This window comes from Zea mays, chromosome 1 (assembly GCF_902167145.1).
Source record: "Zea mays cultivar B73 chromosome 1, Zm-B73-REFERENCE-NAM-5.0, whole genome shotgun sequence".
In the NCBI taxonomy this organism is placed as follows: Eukaryota; Viridiplantae; Streptophyta; class Magnoliopsida; order Poales; family Poaceae; genus Zea; species Zea mays.
The window spans coordinates 150,703,652-150,724,376 of NC_050096.1; the positions used below are offsets into that span (position 1 = coordinate 150,703,652).

At 43.2% G+C, this 20,725-nt stretch overlaps 2 protein-coding genes and 1 pseudogene across 24 annotated transcripts; 1 reads left to right on the top strand and 2 right to left on the bottom strand.

Moving 5' to 3' along the window:
- Positions 1-3,457: 3,457 nt before the first annotated feature.
- On the bottom strand, positions 3,458-14,159 carry LOC100273814 (uncharacterized). 2 transcript variants are annotated; one of them, XM_020546491.3, is made up of 2 exons: positions 13,795-14,040; positions 3,458-3,917 (listed from the first exon to the last, which is right to left on the bottom strand). In XM_020546491.3, exons 1-2 carry the CDS (start codon positions 14,010-14,012, stop codon positions 3,695-3,697), a joined length of 441 nt encoding a protein of 146 aa, XP_020402080.1. In that variant the 5' UTR covers positions 14,013-14,040; the 3' UTR covers positions 3,458-3,694. The 2 variants fall into 2 exon arrangements, with proteins under 2 accessions (XP_020402080.1, XP_020402081.2); XM_020546492.3 differs by having other exon boundaries at positions 3,463-3,890; positions 13,795-14,159.
- LOC111590640 (uncharacterized) lies at positions 7,827-8,010 on the bottom strand (annotated as a pseudogene).
- LOC109939366 (uncharacterized) lies at positions 13,933-18,575 on the top strand. 22 transcript variants are annotated; one of them, XR_004855342.1, is made up of 5 exons: positions 14,039-14,053; positions 14,143-14,456; positions 15,300-15,808; positions 15,901-16,126; positions 16,207-16,811. XR_004855342.1 is itself a non-coding variant. In XM_035964110.1 (4 exons), exons 2-4 carry the CDS (start codon positions 16,900-16,902, stop codon positions 18,275-18,277), a joined length of 918 nt encoding a protein of 305 aa, XP_035820003.1. In that variant the 5' UTR covers positions 14,369-14,456; positions 16,893-16,899; the 3' UTR covers positions 18,278-18,575. The 22 variants fall into 22 exon arrangements, 5 of the variants coding, with proteins under 5 accessions (XP_020402074.1, XP_035820003.1, XP_020402075.1 ...); XR_004855333.1 differs by lacking the exon at positions 14,039-14,053 and adding exons at positions 17,446-17,535; positions 17,621-18,126 and having other exon boundaries at positions 14,341-15,808; positions 16,207-17,223; XR_004855336.1 differs by lacking the exon at positions 14,039-14,053 and adding exons at positions 17,446-17,510; positions 17,621-18,124 and having other exon boundaries at positions 14,341-15,808; positions 16,207-17,223.
- Positions 18,576-20,725: the final 2,150 nt, after the last annotated feature.

Here is a 20,725-nt window from a genome sequence, read left to right on the forward strand (position 1 = left end):
CCTCATTTTATCACTCCACATATTATAATCTTCACCATCAAACATAGGTGGTTTGCCTAATGGGACGGAAAGTAAAGGAGTACATTTGAAAATGCGAGGGTAACGTAGGGGAATCTTACTAAACTTCTTGTGCTCATGGCGCTTAGAAGTTACGGACGGCGTGTCGGAGCCGGAGGTGGATGGCGACGAAGAGTCGGTCTCGTAGTAGACCACCTTCCTCATCTTCTTCTTCTTGTCACCGCTCCGACCCGACTTGTTGTGTAAAGGGGATCCCTTCAACTTGTTGGCGGACTCCCCGGATGGAGCCTTCCCATGGCTTGTGGCGGGCTTCTCGCCGGTCCCGGTCTCCCTCTTGGTGGATGCTCCCGACATCACTTCGAGCAGTTAGGCTCTAATGAAGCACCAGGCTCTGATACCAATTGAAAGTCGCCTAGAGAGGGGGGTGAATAGGGTGAATCTGAAATTTATAAACTTAAGCACAACTACAAGCCGGGTTAGCGTTAGAAATATGAACGAGTTCGAGAGAGAGAGAGTGAAAACAAATCGCGGGCAAATAAAGAGTGAGACACGATGATTTGTTTTACCGAGGTTCGGTTCTTGCAAACCTACACCCCGTTGAGGTGGTCACAAATACCGGGTCTCTTTCAACCCTTTCCCTCTCTCAAACGGTCACTTAGACCGAGTGAGCTTCTCTTCTCAAACAAACGGAACACAAAGTTCCCGCAAGGACCACCACACAATTGGTGTCTCTTGCATTGGTTACAATTGAGTTTGATCGCAAGAAAGAATGAGAAAGAAAAGAAGCAATCCAAGCGCAAGAGCTCAAATGAACACAAATTCACTCTCTCACTAGTCACTATTGATTGGAGTTGTCTTTGGACTTGAGAGAGGATTTGATCTCTTTGGAGTGTCTAGAATTGAATGCTATAGCTCTTGTAATGTGTTGAAGGTGGAAAACTTGGATGTCATTGAATGTGGGGTGGTTGGGGTATTTATAGCCCCAACCACCAAAATATGGTCGTTGGAAGGCTGCTGTCGCATGGCGCACCAGACAGTCTGGTGCGCCACCGGACACTGTCCGGTGCGCCAGCCACGTCAGCAGACCGTTGGGGTTCGACCGTTGGAGATCTGACAGGTGGGGCCTCTGGGCTGTCCGGTGATGCACCGGATAGGTCCTGTAGACTGTCCGGTGCGCCAACTGCGCGTGCTCTGTCCTCTGCGCGCGCAGGCGCGCATTAAATGCGTTGCAGTCGACCGTTGCGCGCGAAGTAGCCGTTGCTCCGCTGGCACACCGGACAGTCCGGTGTGACACCAGACACTGTCCGGTGAAGCACCGGACAGTCCGGTGAATTATAGCGGAGCGGCCTCCCATTTTTCCGAAGGTGGCGAGTTCAGTGTCGAGTGCCCTGGTGCACCGGACACTGTCCGGTGCGCCAGACCAGGGTGCCTTTGGGTTGTCTTTTGCTCTCTTTGTTTGAAACCTTTCTTGGTCTTTTTATTGGCTTATTGTGAACCTTTGACACCTGTAAAACTTATAGACTAGAGCAAACTAGTTAGTCCAATTATTTGTGTTTGGCAATTCAACCACCAAAATCAATTAGGAAAAAGGTATAAGCCTAATTCCCTTTCAAATAGGTACAATTATGTGTCCATCGGGTACACGGGTACGAGTATGAGTATATACTACCCATAACAGTGTACCCATGGGTAATTTATACCCGCCTAAGTCATACACATACCCTACTTAAATAAGCACGTATAAATATATATTAGCTAAAAATAAGATCAACTTACATGTTTCTACATTATTCATTAATTTTTCTTTTTTTTATTTACTCACATTTGATATTTTATGATTTTAAATATGTCATATATTTATTAGATTTATGCTATTTAATGTGCGTTTAGCGGATATCTAATCGAGTGTGGGTATATGTGTACATTCGGGCCGCCCGGCCCGGCCCAAGCCCGAAAAAGCCCGTCACGTTTAATTTCGGGTCGGCCTGGCCAACGGCCCAGCCCGTATTCAGTTAAACGTGCTGGGCTTTAATCGGGCGGCTCGAAAATAGAAAAGGCCCGAAAAACAAATTTGGCCCGAAATACACATTTGGGCCCGAAAAACAAAATCGAGCCCAGGATACATAATTGAGCCCAGAATACAGAATCGAGCCCGAAATACACAAAAGCCTAAAATTGGAAACATATAATCAAATATGTATCCTGGGCACTGGAGGTCTGGAGCCTGGAGGCCTGGAGCGTAAGCTACCTAGGGGCCTAGAGCGCTGGGCACGGGCGTAAGGTGGCGGCGCTAGGCACGGGCGTAAGCTACCTGGGGCGCTGGGCACGGGCGTAAAGTGGCGGCGACGCGCGCTGGAGGCCTGGAGCTCCTGGAGCTGGACCTGGCCACTTGGGACGGGACTACGGGAGCGGCTCAGGGTCAGGGAGAACCGGACAGGCGGACAGCGGATAAGGGAAGGGATTGGTGGCGTTTTAGGGTTTCTGGCTAGGCAAGACATAAAGCTAAATGGGCCTCGCCTTCGCCTACGGGCCGTGGACAATGAATACAACTTTTCGTGCAGGCCGTGGACAAGGGAAGGGATTGGTGGTCGTGTGATTGGCAGTCGAGTGGTGACTGTAGGCTTCGATTCGGGTCATTTCGTGCCTGTTAACAGCCATTTCGTGCCTGTTTAAACGGGCCAGGCTCGTACCCTCCCGTGGGCCTCAGCCCAAGCACGACCCGAAATAATTGTGACGTGTCGTGTTTGGGTCGTGCTTTTTTCCGTGCTTCGTGTCAGCCCATTAAACCCGGCCCAAATGTACAGCTACAGGTGTGGGTTACCCAACAAATTTTTTGCCCATGTGAGTACGGGTATGGATACAATTTAATAACCGCGGGTAGGTACGAGTTTTTAAAAGGTTATGGTTTTATCTTGTAGGTACAAATATGGATAAGCATTATACGTACCCGTTGCCATCTCTATCCATAACTTGGTAGACATATTCTATGTATAAGGTTAAAACTCAATCGCTGCTCTCATATGTATTCTTTCTCTGATACTCTTGATACTCTATATCTTTGTTAGAACAATAATAATTTTTATAGTTCATTTTTACTTAAAAATTAGGAAGTTTATATATTTAAAAAGAGATTAACAAGCAACTATTAAACACCTGCAATGTGACCGAAGCAAAATTGAACTTGCATCAGACGATGGAGTCACTACTCACTACATCCATTACGAATGCGAAAATGACAGTGAAAGGCACAGGAAAACCTTAAAAACTAATCATGACCGAATCACTGACGTTATTATCAAAAGAAAGAGCACCGGTTGAGCGTGCAACATGTAAAGATTATTAGTGCATCACCCACTGAAAGCTACGTCAAAACACAGGTTTGCAAATAGCCTGTTAGGTAACCGTGATCCAATCACATAAATCACAACATAAAGTCGAGCACAGTTAATCGCAAAGATCACATAAAACATATTGTAAAGTAGATCAGATGTTTGGTTACGACACGGACATGCTCAAATAGTCATGACAAGAAAAGACAATTCAACAGAAGCTGGTGTTCTCAAATGGTTATGCTTATTTTCAAGCCAAATCTCCACAGCATTCACTTTGTCGTGCCCTCCAGAGTGAGTTTTCAAAAACAACTGGAAAAAAAAACTTCTGAGGTGACACGTGGGAACTACTCCTCGACGACGACGCTGATCTGGCCCTTGTCAAGCATGTCGTAGAAGGATCTAGTTTTCCTCTGCTCGTTCCAGTGGTGCATCTTCCACATACCTCCAGCGATCAGACCCAGGGTCAGTCCAATGAAGATCTCCTTCACCACGCTGGGGCCCTTGAGGGTAGCATGTGCAACCCTGCCACCTGCCATTTGCCTGGTGTTGAAGTCAGACGTCAAGTGCCTGAAGTGAAAAAACAATGGAGATTCTGTACGCAGATACGTGGGTGCAACAGGCAGACAGCATATCTTCACTACGGTACAATGGTACTCTTAATAAATGCAGACATGTGCACACAGCATCAAAGTTTGGCCCATTCAATTTATATGATTATTAGTCACCCCTACAAGAGGAGGCTAAGGTGAAAAGGCAGAAATTGTATACTGATGCCATAATATGATGTTTGCTGACAAATATGCAGGAATAAGCTATGCAAAGCCAACAGCCAACAGGGTATTCACAAATAGTAGGGGGAATTATTGTTTGACAGCAACCTCCCCCAGAAAATCATCATCAAAACTCAAGTCCCTATATTCTGCATCCTAAATTGCCTTATTCACCACAAAACACCAATTAACAATTCCAGCAGAAATATGGATACGAGAAACAATTCCAGCATTGGTTTCAAACATTGCTTCTTCGACCAAAAGTTATATGTACACCAGGTACCCTTCACCTAACCTGGCACTCACTTCCAAAAAACGTAGCCATCAATCATATATCCAAACAAAGCCACAAAATGCTGCAAAGCAAATTAGTTGGACAAATTTCCTTATCACCCAACAAAGAATCAAGGTAACAGTATCAATATCCTAGCATCTGCAATAGCGAGGGCTGAAACTATCCACTACCTAACAAGCATACATCAAACCAGACAGACAATAATATATCAGAATCACAGGCTTCATCATTGACTTATCATCTACCAAACAACAATAACAACAAAGCATTTTATCCCGAGCAATATGAGGTAGGCTAGAGTTAAAAAAACCAATAGAAACCACAAGTCATGGTTCAGGCACATGGATAGCTAGTTTCTATGCACTCCTATCAAAACTAAATCTTTGGATATATCCCATCCTTTCAAGTCATTGTTCCTCTTCCTCTCTTCTCATTGCTATCACGACTTAGAATCCTACTACACACTGGTGCCTCTGGAGGTCTCCGTTGGACATGTCCAAACCATCTCAACACATATTTGACAAGTTTTTCTTCAATTGATGCCACCCCTAGCCTATCACGTATATCATCATTCCGGACTTGGTCTTTTCTTGTATGGCCATAAAAACATACACATTTCTGCAACACTTATCTACTGAACATGTCGTCTTTTTGTAGACCAACATTTTGCACCGTACAACATAGAAGGTATAATTGTCATCCTATAAAACTTGTCTTTTAGCTTCTTTGGTACCCTCGTCATCTACTAAACAATGCATTAATAAGCTATGATGTTACCATGCTGATTTTCAATTCAATACAGATCTTAGATGTTACAGGCAGACCCAACAAAGACCAAAGAGCATGCTCACAAAAACTACAAACAGAAACATGTTAGCTCACTTTGATCCAAGCGGTTGTCAGACATGCTCCAAAATACTCCATCATAAATCTAATGATTTCTGATGTTTGGTTTTTAGGACATTTTGCAGGTGGGTAAAGACATGTATCCCTCAATCAAACAACTAAATCACCAGTAATGAAAACAAGTCATCCCTATTCAGGTAGCTGATGACATATATGACAGCGTTATAATCGTGCCTATTCAGGTGGATTATACCAAATGTCCTTATATTTGTGGACAAAATCCAATGATCTGCAGTAAAAATAGACAGCAGATTGACTTATTTGTGAAATAGATAATAATAACAGAGTACTAACAAAAGGTAAAACCAAAAGCTTCAGAAATTACGAGGCACAATTGAGACTTCAGTGAGTTTGCACTAAGAGCAGTTTATGCTTCAGCGTAGTAAAGGACTGGAAGATGGCTATGATACACAATACACATACATAAGTTATATTACAAATAAACTCAACTAATTTACAGGTAGGACCGTAGAAGCTCATGCAAACTGCCTAGGGTCTGGACAACGACACAACACCAAGGAACTTTATAGAAGTCTTTACAGGCTAGCATCGGCAGGCAATTTCAATATTAATCACTGATAACTCAAAAGAATCAGTGTTTTCCTAACAATTTTAGCCGACCGTTTAAACCACCAGTCTAAACAATTTTATCCCGCTTATTAGGCCGTTTTTTATTTGGCCAAAATGTGGCGGGTTGAGCCGTAACTAGGGCAATGTATGCCCCGAACCCTGTTGTAGCCGCCCTTCTCCAAACTCCAGGTCACGGAACTGCCGTCATCCAGGTCTGGGAGCCGCTGCTGGCCGCCCAGCTCGCCCACGACGCCGGCCCCCTGCTCATTCGGTCCTTCCTGCATACCATTGACCAACCAGCGCGCCCACAGTGACGATCCCCCTGCTCCACGGTGCCCTCGCAATGCTCCCAAGCCTGCATGCGCTTAGCCTCTCCAACAACAAGCTCACTGACACGTTCCCCAATGTGTCGGCGCTCGCTCAAGATGCTCTACCTGTCGCAAAACCGACTGTCTGACACCATCCCTGAGGGCAAGTTCGGACCCATGTGCGGCCGCTCAAGATGCTCTAACTGTCGTGATATCGATTGTCCGACACCATCCCCGAGGGCACGTTCGGACCCAAGCGCGGCCTCCGCAAGCTACACCTCTCCAACAAGTTCTCCAGCCCCATCCCAAGGTACATCACCTAAACACGACTGCTCGAGTTGTCGCTCGCCAACAACCGCTTTGAGGGCTCGATGCTGGACTTCTCCCAGCCAGAGCTCAGGTTCATCAATGTCTCCAACAACCTCCTCTCAGAACCCATTCCAATAGGGATCAACCGCTTCAATGCAAGCATGTTCGCAGGCATCATATCGATTGATCCATATAAACTATTGCTTTGTTTGTAAGAAACTAAGAACTATGCTATGTCTATGGTGCTTTGTTTGTACCACTGTTTTCAAGTCGTCCGACTAATCACAATTAATCGGGTCGGTCGCCTAGTAGTGGCCGATCAGCCGGACGACTCGACTAGAGTATCAAGTCGTCCAAGTCATCCGACTAGTCATCGATTAGGGGCGATTAGTCGTCTGACTAGATGGTAAATCGACCAGAAATTGTTCAGGCGGCTAGGGTTTCTAGTGGGCTACTGGGCTTCTATTTTTTCGATCCATCTACAGTAGTATAAAGGCAATACGCCGCCACTCATTGTCATCCCTTGAAACTTTTCCTCTCCTCTATTGAGTCTAGAACACAAACTGCGGCTCTAGAACACCGGCAACGGCTCCAAAACACTAGCGACGAGATGAGCTCCTCATCTCAAGGTCCCCCCTTCTCCCCCTTTCCTATCTTTCCTATTGTCTGAATTCTGATGAATCTGAATCTGTTGGAGAAGCTGCTGCTGCTTTTTGCTTGAATGATGATATGCTCTAGGTAGTAGGTACTGCATTACTGCTTGTAGCCTTGTATTCAATATTTCAGTTTCAGTTATGCTATAGTGCTATATGCCTATATTGCCTTTCAGTCTGTTACTCAGTTTCAATTTCAGACTTTCAGACTCATATAATGCCTATTGCAGTATTGCTTATATATACATATATCATATTATATATACATATGTCCAGAAATATATAGGACGATTAGGGGACGACCAGAGGTCGACCAGGACCGATTAGGTGTCCTAATCATCACCCTAATCGCGATTAGGCACCTAGTCGGTCCTCTGAACGACCAGCTGGTCGCCCGACCTGAAAACAATGGTTTGTACTTTGTAAACACTATCTATGTGGCTATGTTTGTGGATGATCTTTGATGTGCCATTTTATTGTTATTTTGTTGGAGCAAATATATTTATGGATTTACTCATTTACTCTTGCTAAAATTTACATACTACATACTAACAATTATCCCTTCTTTTGTAGGTACATAGCTTAGATAAAGAGGACATCAAAAGCTTTGTGTTTACTTCACAAAAGGTTAGACAGTACCAAACCATTTAGACCGTTTAAACACATAACACTACATATTTAATGTATAGTGCAATGGCTATACGACACGCGAGGGCCCTCTCCATAAAAAATAAATTATAAATTAAAGTGGACCCTCCCTATAAAAATAAATTTAAAATTAAAGTGGACATGGCCCACATACAAAAGTAGATAATGCACTTTATCTTAGCCAAAAGGCCGAGAAAGTTCGAGTTGAAAAAGAGATCAGTCCCTTTTTTATAGCTTGCTCGGCCGCTCGTCCTCCTTCAGCTAGCGAGGTGGTACTATCCGGGAGCATTGCGCTGCATGTGGCTTCGTGTCGTGTTAGGCTTGGGTGTTTTCTCATGGACCGTCTAAGAGTTGACCATCTAGGAGTTGACAACCCACATCACTTGACAACACACAATGACGATGGAACCATGGAACCTCCGTGGTGGGCCTAGGTATTTTATCACGTCCATCTGGAAGGTAACGACTAGGGATGAAAACGGTTTCGGAATTTTTCGGTATTCCGTAAACCGATTGCGAAATTTTTCGATCGGATTCACCGGTAACGGTATTTTTCGAAAACGGAATCGGTTTTCGGAATTTTCTATCGGAATCGGTATCGGAATCAGTGTGGTGTTTTACCAACCATTTCCTTCGGTTACCGGTTTTTGTCGGAAATTACTGGATTTGTGTCTCGGATTTTTTCGGAATTGTGTCTCGGAATTTTTTTCGGAATTTTCCAGCATGTGATTTTTTCGCATCGCCTGTATGTCTCTGGATAAGGATTACTTTTTTTGTATTTTTTGGACGCCTTAAGATTTTTTTGGGGATAGATGGTGTTGGATGGCAGTTGAGATTAACGATTTGGCCTCTCGAACGAATCCACCATTTTCTATGCACATGTTATGTATTAGTAATATATAATGATACAGAGCCGACAGTCTGTCTTTTCCACACACTAGATTTTAGGGTTTTCCTGCGAGTCTGTGAAAAAACTCTTTATGTGAGGAAAAACATTTCATGAGTAAGCATGCCATGTCAGCTAAATCGAGTGGATATTGTGAATTGTGAACTTTGAGTATGTGAACTTGTGATCTTTATGAACTTGTTATACTGTGAACTTGTTATATTGTGAACTTGTGATCTTTGTAAACTTTTTATATTATAAATTTGTGATCCTTGTGAACTTGTTACATTGTGAACTTGTTATATTGTGAACTTGTTATATCATGAATTGTGAACTTGTGGTCTTAATGATCTTTTGTCAACTTTGTTGTATTGTGAAGTTTGATATATTTACCGGTCGTATTTTAGATTTCGACCGTTACCGGTGTATTTTCCGCACCGAACTTTCGTTCCCGATGTTTCCGAAATACCGATATCGTTTCCGTTTCCGGAGTTACCGTTTTCGATTTTGTTTCCAATAAAAAAAATATGAAAACGGTAATGGTTTTAGTGTTTACCGACCGTTTTCATCCCTAGTAACGACCCACTTAAATTGACGATACACGACGGCGGTGGAACCATGGAAACTGGTGAAACTGGTGCTTTATAGGAGTAAAGAGAAGTGAAATAGAAATGCATATGTATATACAGCGTAACAGAAGCAATGCAATAATCTAAACCTAAGGGTGCAATTTAGAGGCAATCTAAAGCGGCATCTGTACCACAGCAGCTGGTGTGATGTACTCATGTGCACCAATACTTACTCCTCAATATCATGTATCCTAGAACCTACATGGAAATGTAAAGCAACAACAAGCTCATAAGACCTAATAAAATGTGATGAATGGAGTAAGTTTCGGGTCTAGGATATAAGCTAAAGTCGGAAATTGTCTAAGAAGATTGAGTCATGAAGATCCGTGTTGCAAAGCTTTAAACATAAGAGTTGAAGATGAAAAATCAACTTGAAGTATGCTAGCTAGACCCGAAAATCGAATATGTAATAGCTCCTAACATTTATTTTGGACCAAATTGGAGGGTTTCAGGAGGTTGTCCAAGATGCTTGGTCTTCTGTCCAACCGGTTGGTTGCCCTTTCCTGACCCTAGGCATGAAACTTAAAGAGACAGCGAAGAGATTACAGAGATGGAATGACAAGAAGGTGGGGCTCTATCTCCTGCTAAATTATGGTTAAAATTTAAGCTTAAGAAGCAGTCCTTATTGTTGGCTTCCTTTAGAAGAACAATGGCAAGACTAAGATATAGAATTTCATGGTTAAAAGGGGATGCAAATACTAATTTTTTCACATTCATGCCAGATATCTCAAAAGAATTTGGTGACAAGGTTGAGTGATGGAATGATCATATATACTAACCAACCTAAGAAAGCTGCTTTGGTAGACCAGTTCTACTCCAACCTCATTGGGAAGTTTGATTCTAGAGAAAGAACTATTGATCTAGAGGCTCTTGGGCTGCCAGCCCATGATCTTTCTGAGTTGGAGCTTCCTAGTTTAGAACAAGAAGTTTTGGATACCATCAGAAGCCTTCCATCTGATAAGGCCCCAAGGCCTGAGGGATTCACTGGGAGATTCTACAAAGAGTGTTGGAACACAATCAAAGAGGATGTGCTAAATGCAGTGACAACAATTTGGAATAGAAACTTTGTGAATCTAGGTAGGCTCAACTCTACATATATTACCATGATCCCAAAGGAGGGGGTTGATCAGATGTGTGATTTCAGACCAATTAGTCAGGTGCACAGTTTTGCTAAATTGGTCACCAAGATCCTTGCCAACAGGCTTTCTAGAAGGTTAAATAGCTTGGTCTCCCCTTGCCAGAGGGCTTTTATTAAAGGAAGATTTATCCAGGATAACTTTATGCTTGTCCAGCAGACTTCAAGATTGTTGCATCAGCAGAATAAGGCCAGTCTTCTTTTCAAGTTAGACATTACAAAAGCTTTTGATTATGTGTCTTGGCCCTTTTTGATTGAAGTTATGCAGCAAATGGGTTTTGGGCAGTTTTGGAGAGATATTATTTGTGGTTTACTTGGATCCTCTTTCACTCAAGTTCTTCTCAATGGTTGTCCAGGCAACAGGATTCAGCATAGAAGAGGCTTGAGGCAAGGAAACCCCTTATCCCCAATGTTGTTCATCCTTGTCATGGATGTGCTTGGTCTTCTTTTTTCCAAGGCCGAGGAAGCTGGATTGTTGCAGCTTCTATCTAATAGGAAGAAGCTTCACAGGATTTCAATTTATGTTGATGATGTGGCTCTATTTTTGCACCCTACTCAGGAAGACATTTCCATTTCTCTGGAAATCCTTGAGTTGTTTGAGGATGCCTCTGGCCTTCGCAACAATGCTCAGAAGTCCAATATTTTCCCTATCAGATGCTCCCAGCACACCATCCTGGAGGTCCAAAATTGTTTGCCATGTGAAATTGCTTCCTTTCCATGCAAATATTTGGAACTCCCTCTTTCCTTACGAAAGTTGAACAAAGACCAGTTCTTACCCTTGGTGGACAAAATTGCTAATAAGCTCCCAAATTGGAAGACTGGCCTGATGAACAGGGCAGGCAGAAGGGTATTAGTTCAGCACGTTCACACTGGTATGTCAGCTGCTATGCCAATTGATTTTCCTAAATGGGCCATTGTCGCTATTGACAAGATTAGAAGAGGCTTCTTGTGGACAGGTAGAAAGGAAGCAAAGGGTGGGCATTGTATGGTTGCTCAGGGAAAGGTTTGCATGCCTATGAATTTGGGAGACTTGGGAATCTCGAGTTTCCCAGAGCTGTGCTGGGCTCTCCGAATGAGATGGCTCTATGGTTGAAGAAAACTGACCCTACCCATCCATGGGCTGATCTTCCAATTAAGGTGCCATGTAAAGCCAAATCCTTCTTCTCTGTTGTGCTGACCACTGTAATTGGTAATGGATCTAATACCTTATTCTGGGTGGACAAATGGATCAATGGAAGAAGTGTCAGACTTTGCCCCAAGGCTGTTTAGCATAATCCCAAAAAGAATAACCAGCAAAAAGAACTGTGCAAGAAGGCCTGCTAAATAGGAGGTGGATTGGGGATATTAAGGGTGCTCTAACGGTGGGAGCCTTAGCGGACTATCTGCACCTCTGGAATGCTCTCTCAGTTCTATTTTTGCAGCCAGATATTGAGGATAAACATATTTTCTCTATTGCACCTAATGGCAAATACTCTGCGAAAGTTGCTTATAGTGGTCTATTCTATGACTTGTGTTTTTGCTCACCACAAGCAGATATGGAGGTCTTGGGCTCCCTCTAAATGTCGGTTCTTCTTGTGGCTGGTAGCTCAAAATAAATGTTGGACTACAGACCGTCTTGCAAAAAGAGGCATGAATCATCCAGTCAGATGCCCTCTCTTTGATCAAGACTTCAAAACTATCATCATATGCTGGTATCCTGCGTTTTCTCTAGAGTCTTTTGGTACATCGTCTTAAGGTTTTTTGGCCTGCACAGTTTAGCACCTCAACAAGGAGATATCAGTTTTTTGGGCTGGTGAGAAAGGGCTTCAGATCAGGTCACGGGTTTGAGGAAGAAAGGGTTGGATTACCTCCTCTCTCTCTTGGAGCGTGGTTGATCTGGACCCATAGAAATAGAGTGGTTTTTTGATGGAGTGGCTCCTAACCTCTCTCTTCTCCTACAGACTGCACATGAGGAGAGGGAGAAGTGGCAAGTGGCTGGTGCCAAGGGATTATCCTTCCTGGCTGCCCCGCTCTCCACTTCTTAGGGTCAGATTCAGATCTTCATAGGGTGTGTGTGGCTTATCCTTTCCTTATGGATTGTTTTATGTATGCTTCTGTGTGGCCTCCCTTCCCTTCTGTAAGGGTGCCTTGTATCCGGGGTTCTTTTCCCCTTCCCTTCTGCTATAATATATTGGAGTGCAGTTCTCCTGCGCTTTTCGAGAAAAAAATGTCACAAGAATATAGGTTTAGAGCATGCATCATTTGGACGTAGTTTTAAATGCAACCTGATTCCCAACCCAACCTAGGAAGGTAATACAACACAGCCATGCCCTTAAAACCATGTCTAGCAGTTAATTTCCTATGTTATGCAAAGCATAGAACCCTCAATCCATTCAGGTTTTGGATGAACACAGAAATACTGAGAAGTGAAGTACACAGAACAACAGTAAATGTACATTTTTCCTATTGCTACATTCAGGATATGTGATGTGCTTATGTACATCATGAAACAAACACCTAGTAAGCAAGAAGACTACACTCATCAGACAAACTTGTGTTAGGTTAGAAGCACCCTGGTCCCAGATTAAGGAGCAGAATTGCATCCAAATGATGAATATGAACAATGCAAACCCTCATCAACATGAAAACATGGTAGACCAGAAACTGCCTATGCGCCATCTAAACTCTAGAGGCAACAGTCAAGTGCAGCCAGAACCCCCAATCCAGTTTATTAACATCAGGATCAACTGCAATCTCAGTGCAGTTGATTCAAAATACCCTATTTGCATTCTAGCCCATCCCTGCTGACTTTGGATCCCTAATCAGACCACAAAAACTGAGTACAGGACATTGTTACACGCCAAAAGAAATCTCTTTGCATATACATTTGACTAGTCGGTATTTTCCCTGCAACAGCCACCATTTCTTTTTCGCCACCAGCATCCTTGTTGCATCGCAGGCCAACATATACCGGTGCATAACAATAACACACCAGAACTGTTTGCCGCGGATTGGATCAGTATTACCATTCCCAACTCCATGGCAGATTGGCAGACGACCCTTGCGTCCCTTGATCCAACCCAGGAACCAAAAGCAGAGACGGCCGCCGTATCCTCCGCCAAACCAAGCTATCTGCACGGCGACCTAACACGCTCGCCTTGCACACCATCGACACCGACACATAGATTCGCCGTGCCAACCCAGCGCGCCGGCGCCGAGGGGGAGCCAGATCCGAATGGCCAAGGCAACCGAAAGGGTAAGTTTTTTTTCCCAAAACGCGAGCAGGCGCGTAGCGGTGTAGGGTCAGGCGCCGGGAAAGGAAGTAAGAATCTGGGGTACGAAGAAGGGGAGCTCACCGCGCCGGAGATGAAGGGGACTTGCGCCGCCGCCGAGAGGGAGGGCACCGAGGGTAATTCGTTTTCGATCCGTGTGGGGTGGCGTATTTGCGGGGACGCCCTTTTAAAGGCCCGCCAAGGCTATTCGCGAGCGAGTGTCCGGTGCTTGTCGGGGGCTCTGGGCGTCTGGCGCTGACTACGGACCACAGAGCCACGGAAGAGAAGAGGCATGACCGCATGAGCTGTCCATGTCTTTGCAGGCTTTCGAGAACAAACAGAGGTAACAAAGCACACAACCTTAACTCGCCCTTACACAAGATTGAAAATTCCTTAACCACGAAGATGAAATAAATATATAGCATTTTTCAGAAAAACACAAACAGAGACGTCACATCAGGATTTAAGGGTAAATCCGGCCGCGTATTAAGGATGTGTTTGGTTGCGAGTCAGGACGGGATGGAACAGGACGATCCCACACACTAGACTGTTTGGTTGGGAGTCAAGGTTCAGATGAGACCGTCCCTACAAAAATATTATCACTAGAATATTGTCCATGTTCGTCCCTCTGAATCAGACGGATAATATCGTTCTTCTCGGGACAAGGCACCTCACGAGCCCTTCTCATCCACATCAGATCTAGCGCCGCCTCCTTCATCCCGCTGGCCGGCGAGCTCCTCAGCGCGGTGAGTCCTCTTTCCCCTCTACTCTCCTCTTCCCCTATGCTCTCCTCTTCCTCCAATCCTGCTGACCGGCGAGCTGCTCAGCAGGGTGCGGTGAGTCGCCTATCCTCTGCTCTCATTTTCCTCCTTTATCCCGCTAGCCGGCGAGCTCTTAAGAGCCAGGCGCGGTGAGTTCCTTTCCACTCTGCTCTCTTCTTCCCCTCTGCTCTCTTCCGCGTGGTGAGCCCGGCGCGGCGAGCTCTTCCCCCACAGGCTCGTGACCAGCAGACGCATCAGGATCAGGCTCCATGGACAACAGCTCTCCGACCCCTTTCTGATGCCTGATGCTTGGTGTAGTCGTGTAGGTGAGAGAGGGAGAGAGCCATGCTACAGCCGGCCAGCATCAAGGAAAAGTTCTTGTCAACTTGTACAGCAGTTCTTATTGTTTAGCCATGTAGCTGGTGCCTGGTGTAGCCGTGTCGGTGGTGTAGCATCCTTTATTTTTTTATCAAATCTACGACATACTCATCCACAAGCTATTGCTATTATAAATTAATCTCCTTATTAGTGAACTTAGCATCAGTTCTTGACTTACAAATCTACGGCATACTCATCGTTTATGGTTCTTGACTTACAAATGTACGACAGTTCTTGTCAATTTGTGTTTCTTGCGCTACTGAATTGTTTTTAGACTTGAGTAATGTAAATAATTCTATGCAAATAGTGTATGTAGATCATAATGTATTAATATGCAGATCGTAATTGCTATTAGTTCCTTTATATTTTGTTTGCATGAACACTTGATTGTACACCTATATATCAATTCTACATGATTGTTGTCTTTTTGGATTTGATGCTTACATGTAGATGGATAAGAAGACCAAGGTTATAGTTTGTGTTGCTGATGCACATAAGTTACTGTCAATGATGGCTATGATTATTCATTCTAGAAAAAGAAAACGAAATGCAAGGAGGATAGGGATTACCTATGCACCAATGCATGAAAGGGATAGAGTTATAATTGAATATCTCAACACAAAGATTTGGAGGGATGACACAACATGTATAAACATGATTAGAATGAAAAGGGCTTGTTTCTTTCACCTAACTAAACATTTTAGAGAGCGTGGTTTACTTTAGGACACTATCCATATGTGTGTTGACCAACAAGTGGCCATGTTTCTAAATACAATTGGGCATAACCTTAGAAATAGGTTGATTGGCACGAATTTTGGTAGATCTGGGGAAACAGTTAGTCGTTGTTTCAGTAAAGTTCTTCGTGCAATTGGTGAGCTACGGGGGGAACTAATTAGGCCACCTTCATTGGAACTCCAACCAAAATATCAAGGAACTACAGATGGGATCCGTACTTTAAGGTGTGAAACTCATCACTATTTTATTTTCAGGTCTATATTCATGTTGCACATACGGCCCCTAATGTTTCATGCTTGTATGGCCCTTAAACTAGGATTGTATTGGAGCTATTGATGGTACACATGTAAGAGCCACTGTTCCTAGAGATATGGAGCATGCCTTTCGTGGTAGGAAGTCCTATGCGACTCAAAATGTAATGGCGGCTGTAGATTTAGATCTACGCTTCACTTATGTGTTGGCTGGTTGGGAGGGAACAACTCATGATGCTAATGTATTACGAGATGCTTTAGAACGTGTGAATGGCCTTCGCGTTCCACAAGGTAATAGTTTCACTTATGTGCTTGTAAATGACTGTTTATGGAATTATGACCATAATATATATATTATTATTATATTTTAGGTAAATTCTACCTTGTTGGTGCGGGATATGGAGCAAAACCGGGATTCTTGCCTCCTTTCCGTGGTGTGAGATACCATTTAAACGAATGGGGCAATAATCCCGTACAAAATGAGAAAGAGTTGTTTAATCTAAGGCACTCATCTCTTCGTGTCACAGTTGAGCATGCATTCGGGTCATTGAAGAGAATATTCAAGATTTTAGATGATATCTCCTTTCTTCCCTTTTCCAACACAGGTCGATATTGTTGTTGCTTGTTGTATCATTCATAATTGGGTCATACAAGATGGGAGTGATGATTTTATTATACAAGATTCTAATTGGTCTAGTCATAGCCATGCTACATCTTTAGTTGGCCAAGCAAGTGAGCATGCTGCTATGGTTGCTTTGAGGAAAGGAATTGCAGACCAGATGTGGATAGACCATTAGAACTACAATGGAAACTAGTATCTTGTAATATTTGTAAGAACTATTTGTAAGGATGTTATGTTATTGCAAGGATGTATTGGCTACTGTCTTTTATCTGTAAGAACTATTTGTAAGGATGCTATGTTATTGTAAGGGTATATTGGTTGCTAATTTTAATGTTGCTATGTCATTGTAAGGAAGTATTGTTTGCTAATTTTAATGTTGTTATGTTATTGTAAGAAAGTATTGTTTGCTGATTTTTATGATCTTGATACTTGTAGGAAAGAAATGGAAGCTCAAGGCTTCACTAATGGGCATGCTACCTGGACATCAGCAATGTCCTCTTTCATGTTGTCCTACCTGTCCAATGTGGTGTCAATTGGCGAAAGGACATCGTCTGGTTTTAAGAAAGTTCACTACAATAGTTGTGCAAAAGCTATCAATGAAAAGTTCCAAATCACCCTCAATGGCGAGCAGATTAAAAATCATCTGAAAACTTGGTCCAGAAGGTTTGCCAAGATAAATAGGATAAGAAAAGTGAGTGGTACAGGCTGGGATGAAGATAGTTTTACTATTACTATGGATGAAGAGCACTATAATGGCTATGTTAAGGTATTATTTCTTCTACCTGCAATATGTGTTCAATCTGCAATATGTGTATAATCTGCTATTTAGTTTTCTATAATCTGATGCATGTAGTAGTTGGTATATAATCTGCTATCTGCTACCTGCTATTTTTCTCCAATGTGCTAGTTGGTATATACCTGTAGTAGTACACATATTGCAGATTTCATATTTCATAGCCATCATTGACAATAAGATTTCAAATTTCAGTTATGTGCACATAACAGTAAGATTTCAGATTTCAGACTTATGTACACGTAAGTCACTGTACTCAGGTTGTTCCTTTATTACTGCTTCTTGGTAACTCTCTCATCTTCCTATTACACATATCTCAACTTTCAAACTTATGTACACATAATGCAGATTTATAATAATCCAATTGTAGGATCACAATAATGATGTTGATTGTTTAAATAAGCCTCTTGAGCACTTTGCTAAGATGCAAACAATATTTGGAAACACCATGGCCATAGGTAAGTTTGCAAAGGATTCTAGTGCAGCTTTAGGCGAAGATGATGAAGTTGATAATGAAGAGGTGATGGCACATGCTTTCACTAAAAGGATGTCCACTTGTGATGATAATGCCATAACATCTTGTACAAGCAAGACCAGGAAGAAGGCAAAAAAACGTGATAGTGAAGATGAGGGGTTGATTGCTGCATTCAAAAGTGTCGGGGATACCTTATCCAGTGCTATTGAGAAGGTTGCCACAGGGGACACTGATGTGCCAGATGATCTTTTTGACAGTTTGATAAACCTTCCAGGTGTGTGTGCTCTGTTCTTAACTTCAGATGTTGTAACCTATTTTCTATTTATCTGTTTGTCCAATAAAAACTATTGTAACCTAAAACCTGAAAACTATTGTAACATATTTTTTGACAATTTGCTAAACTTTGTAAGTTTTGAGCAAACCCACATATCTCTGTATTTCAATTATCTGGTGGCGCGCCCTCACTTTGCTAGAGCCTTCAACAAGTTGCCATTCGACCACAAGTTAATCTGGGCTCGCAATATCGTCAGTGAAAAGTTCCCGGGAGTGTGAGGGAAGTTGGTAGGTAGGCTTGGAGGGTTCTTTTGCTTGAACCACATCGAACAATGAATTATGATCTATGTGTACCTAGGAGTGTGAGGGCAGTTAGTAGATATACTTGGACGGTTCTTTTGCTTGAACCACATCAAACAATGAAATGTGGTCTAAGTACGTCAGCGGATTTTGCTTGAACATGCAGATTTTGTGGAAGCCTTAAACTTGATATTATGTGTAATGTTAGGACACATTATTATGTACTGTGTGGAATTAATAATATGTGTGTTTTGTGGACTTAATATTAGTTGTAACATATCATGATATGGGGGCAATGGTTGCAAACATTTTTTGTGCTCTGTTCTCGAACCAAACAAAGAACAGGACCAATCCATCCCCAGTTATACCTCTAACCAAACAAAAAACAAGGATCATCTCATCCCTTCGACCAAACAATACGAGGAATCATTCCATCCCCCAACCCAGGGGCCATTCTATTCTGTCCTCATTTGTCCCACAACCAAACGCATCCTAAATGTGTGCTAGAATGAAGTCTCACACATATGATGACTCATGGTAAAGAAACCAATGTCACATATTTATTATATAATAGAGGTTCTGTACAAAATAGCTAAATAAATTAATCATATGACGGCGACGACAATGATCCCGCAACTGGGGCGGAGCCAGGATAGTAGCTCGGTGCCATGAGGGATGAAGAGATATATTCGTCGCCATTTTCGGAGGACTCGTCAGACGATACTTTCAACCGCAACCGCAGGGGCAGAACCCTTGCACAAATGCACCTATGTTCCCCAAGTCGCCCTAGGAACCAACGAATGACGAAATGAGGGAGCGTTGGGGTTGAGAGGGAGGGCCCACTCGAGGAGAGGAAGGACACTGATAGACATACCATCACTAGCTGGGGTAGAGAGATCACGTCGCCATGATGGTGCAGGTATCAAAAGTAGGACCAGGATTGGTCGCGAGACTGGAGTGACTAGTGACGAGTTGAGGGTGGATGCTTGGCTAGAGCTTGGCTGAGGGTGGCCTCCCGGAGAAAGGGAGGAAGCTCTATGTTGTGCTATTTTCATGGCAACAATGGCTGAAATTGGAAGATGACCACATCTACTAGTTTCTATATGCAATTAATCCTAAAACGGCTGCTAGTCGACAACTGAAGCTCATGCACGTCGACATATAGCTAGGCGACACACAACAGCTGATCAACAGCTCAACTCGTAACATTTTGGCGTATGATTTTGTTAGTGTGATCTGATAGTTTGCAATTCACGCATTGTCTTTGTGATGATTCCATTCAATCATATTGTGGTCATCTCCCATCTCTCCAATTCATAATTCAGCCCCCTTTTGATTTGTTTCTGAATCCACCACTGCCCGCAACCAAAGTTGACTGAGACACTGTTGGTCACTTGTTCTCAATTGCTGTGAATCAAGCCATAGCCTGACACAACAAGGTGTCGAGTGTGTCGTGAAAGTGACATCCGCGAGCGACGTTACGAGTGATAGGTCGGGCGATCCATCCTTTCGGCTCCTGCTCCACAGAAAGCGCAGTGTTGTGGCTCGAGATTCCACCGTTGTTATCTCCATCAGGATCTCCTCCATCAGCTCCTCCTGCAGCTAGGACACCCTAGGGTGGTGTAGGGGGCACCTCCAGCGGGGGCACAGGAGAGAGAGGCCTCGTAGACTCCACCTCCTGCTGTTGCGGGGAAGAAGAATCCTACTGCTCCATCTCCTATCACAGGCGTTCCTGCTCGTCAAGCAAACGGTGGTGCAGACTCTCCAAGTGACTCGATTGAATGATCATTGTGCGGTGAAGCGGACGCTCCGCAAGGCGAGAGGGCAGAAAAGGAATCGCTGATTTACATGTTGTGTCTAAGACAAGCCATCTATAGAAGTCATCGTAAGCATAAGGATAAGATTAGAGCTAATATGACTGGAAAGTAAACCATAAACATATTAGGAAACAAAATAAAATAAGATTTTATCAAGGTATAATATATACAAAGTGAAGCATAGGGTTGGTCGAGATGACTGACTTTTGAAGTGACACCAATGATCAAGGTGAGAATAAGGGTCCTTAATCCTTAGAACGACCATTCTACTCTAGGTTAGCGGTACTATAGTCAGCAAGGCTTTGATACCACTTATGTCACACCCGGTTTTAGAAGGTAAATCGAATGTGAACCATGTACGTGCCAGGATCAGAAATTCACGTACACAATGATTACATAATTGGACATCATCACACAATGCTCAAATACTAGCGAAAATAAGTATAACTTTATTACAACATGATGTCCGAAACATCCACATAGTCATTAACTTAAACATAAATCAAAGTGTTGAACGAAACGTAGTAAGATAAGGCCTTCATAGGCAGCCGACTGGGGTTTGCCGCTAGTCTAGATTAGAATTCCTTGAAGTCTTAAAACTCCTGGAAAT

What these genes read in the sequence shown, in the direction of transcription:
- LOC100273814 (XM_020546492.3), bottom strand. Translation starts at nt 14,135, where the DNA reads ATGCTATATATTTATTTCATCTTCGTGGTTAAGGAATTTTCAATCTTG. An exon ending in TCCCCTTCATCTCCGGCGCG is followed by an intron (nt 3,891 to 13,794) that starts GTGAGCTCCCCT and finishes CTTCAACACCAG; the next exon opens with GCAAATGGCAGGTGGCAGGG.
- LOC109939366 (XM_035964109.1), top strand. Translation starts at nt 16,831, where the DNA reads ATGTTGTTATGTTATTGTAAGAAAGTATTGTTTGCTGATTTTTATGAT. An exon ending in ACTATAATGGCTATGTTAAG is followed by an intron (nt 17,224 to 17,620) that starts GTATTATTTCTT and finishes ATCCAATTGTAG; the next exon opens with GATCACAATAATGATGTTGA.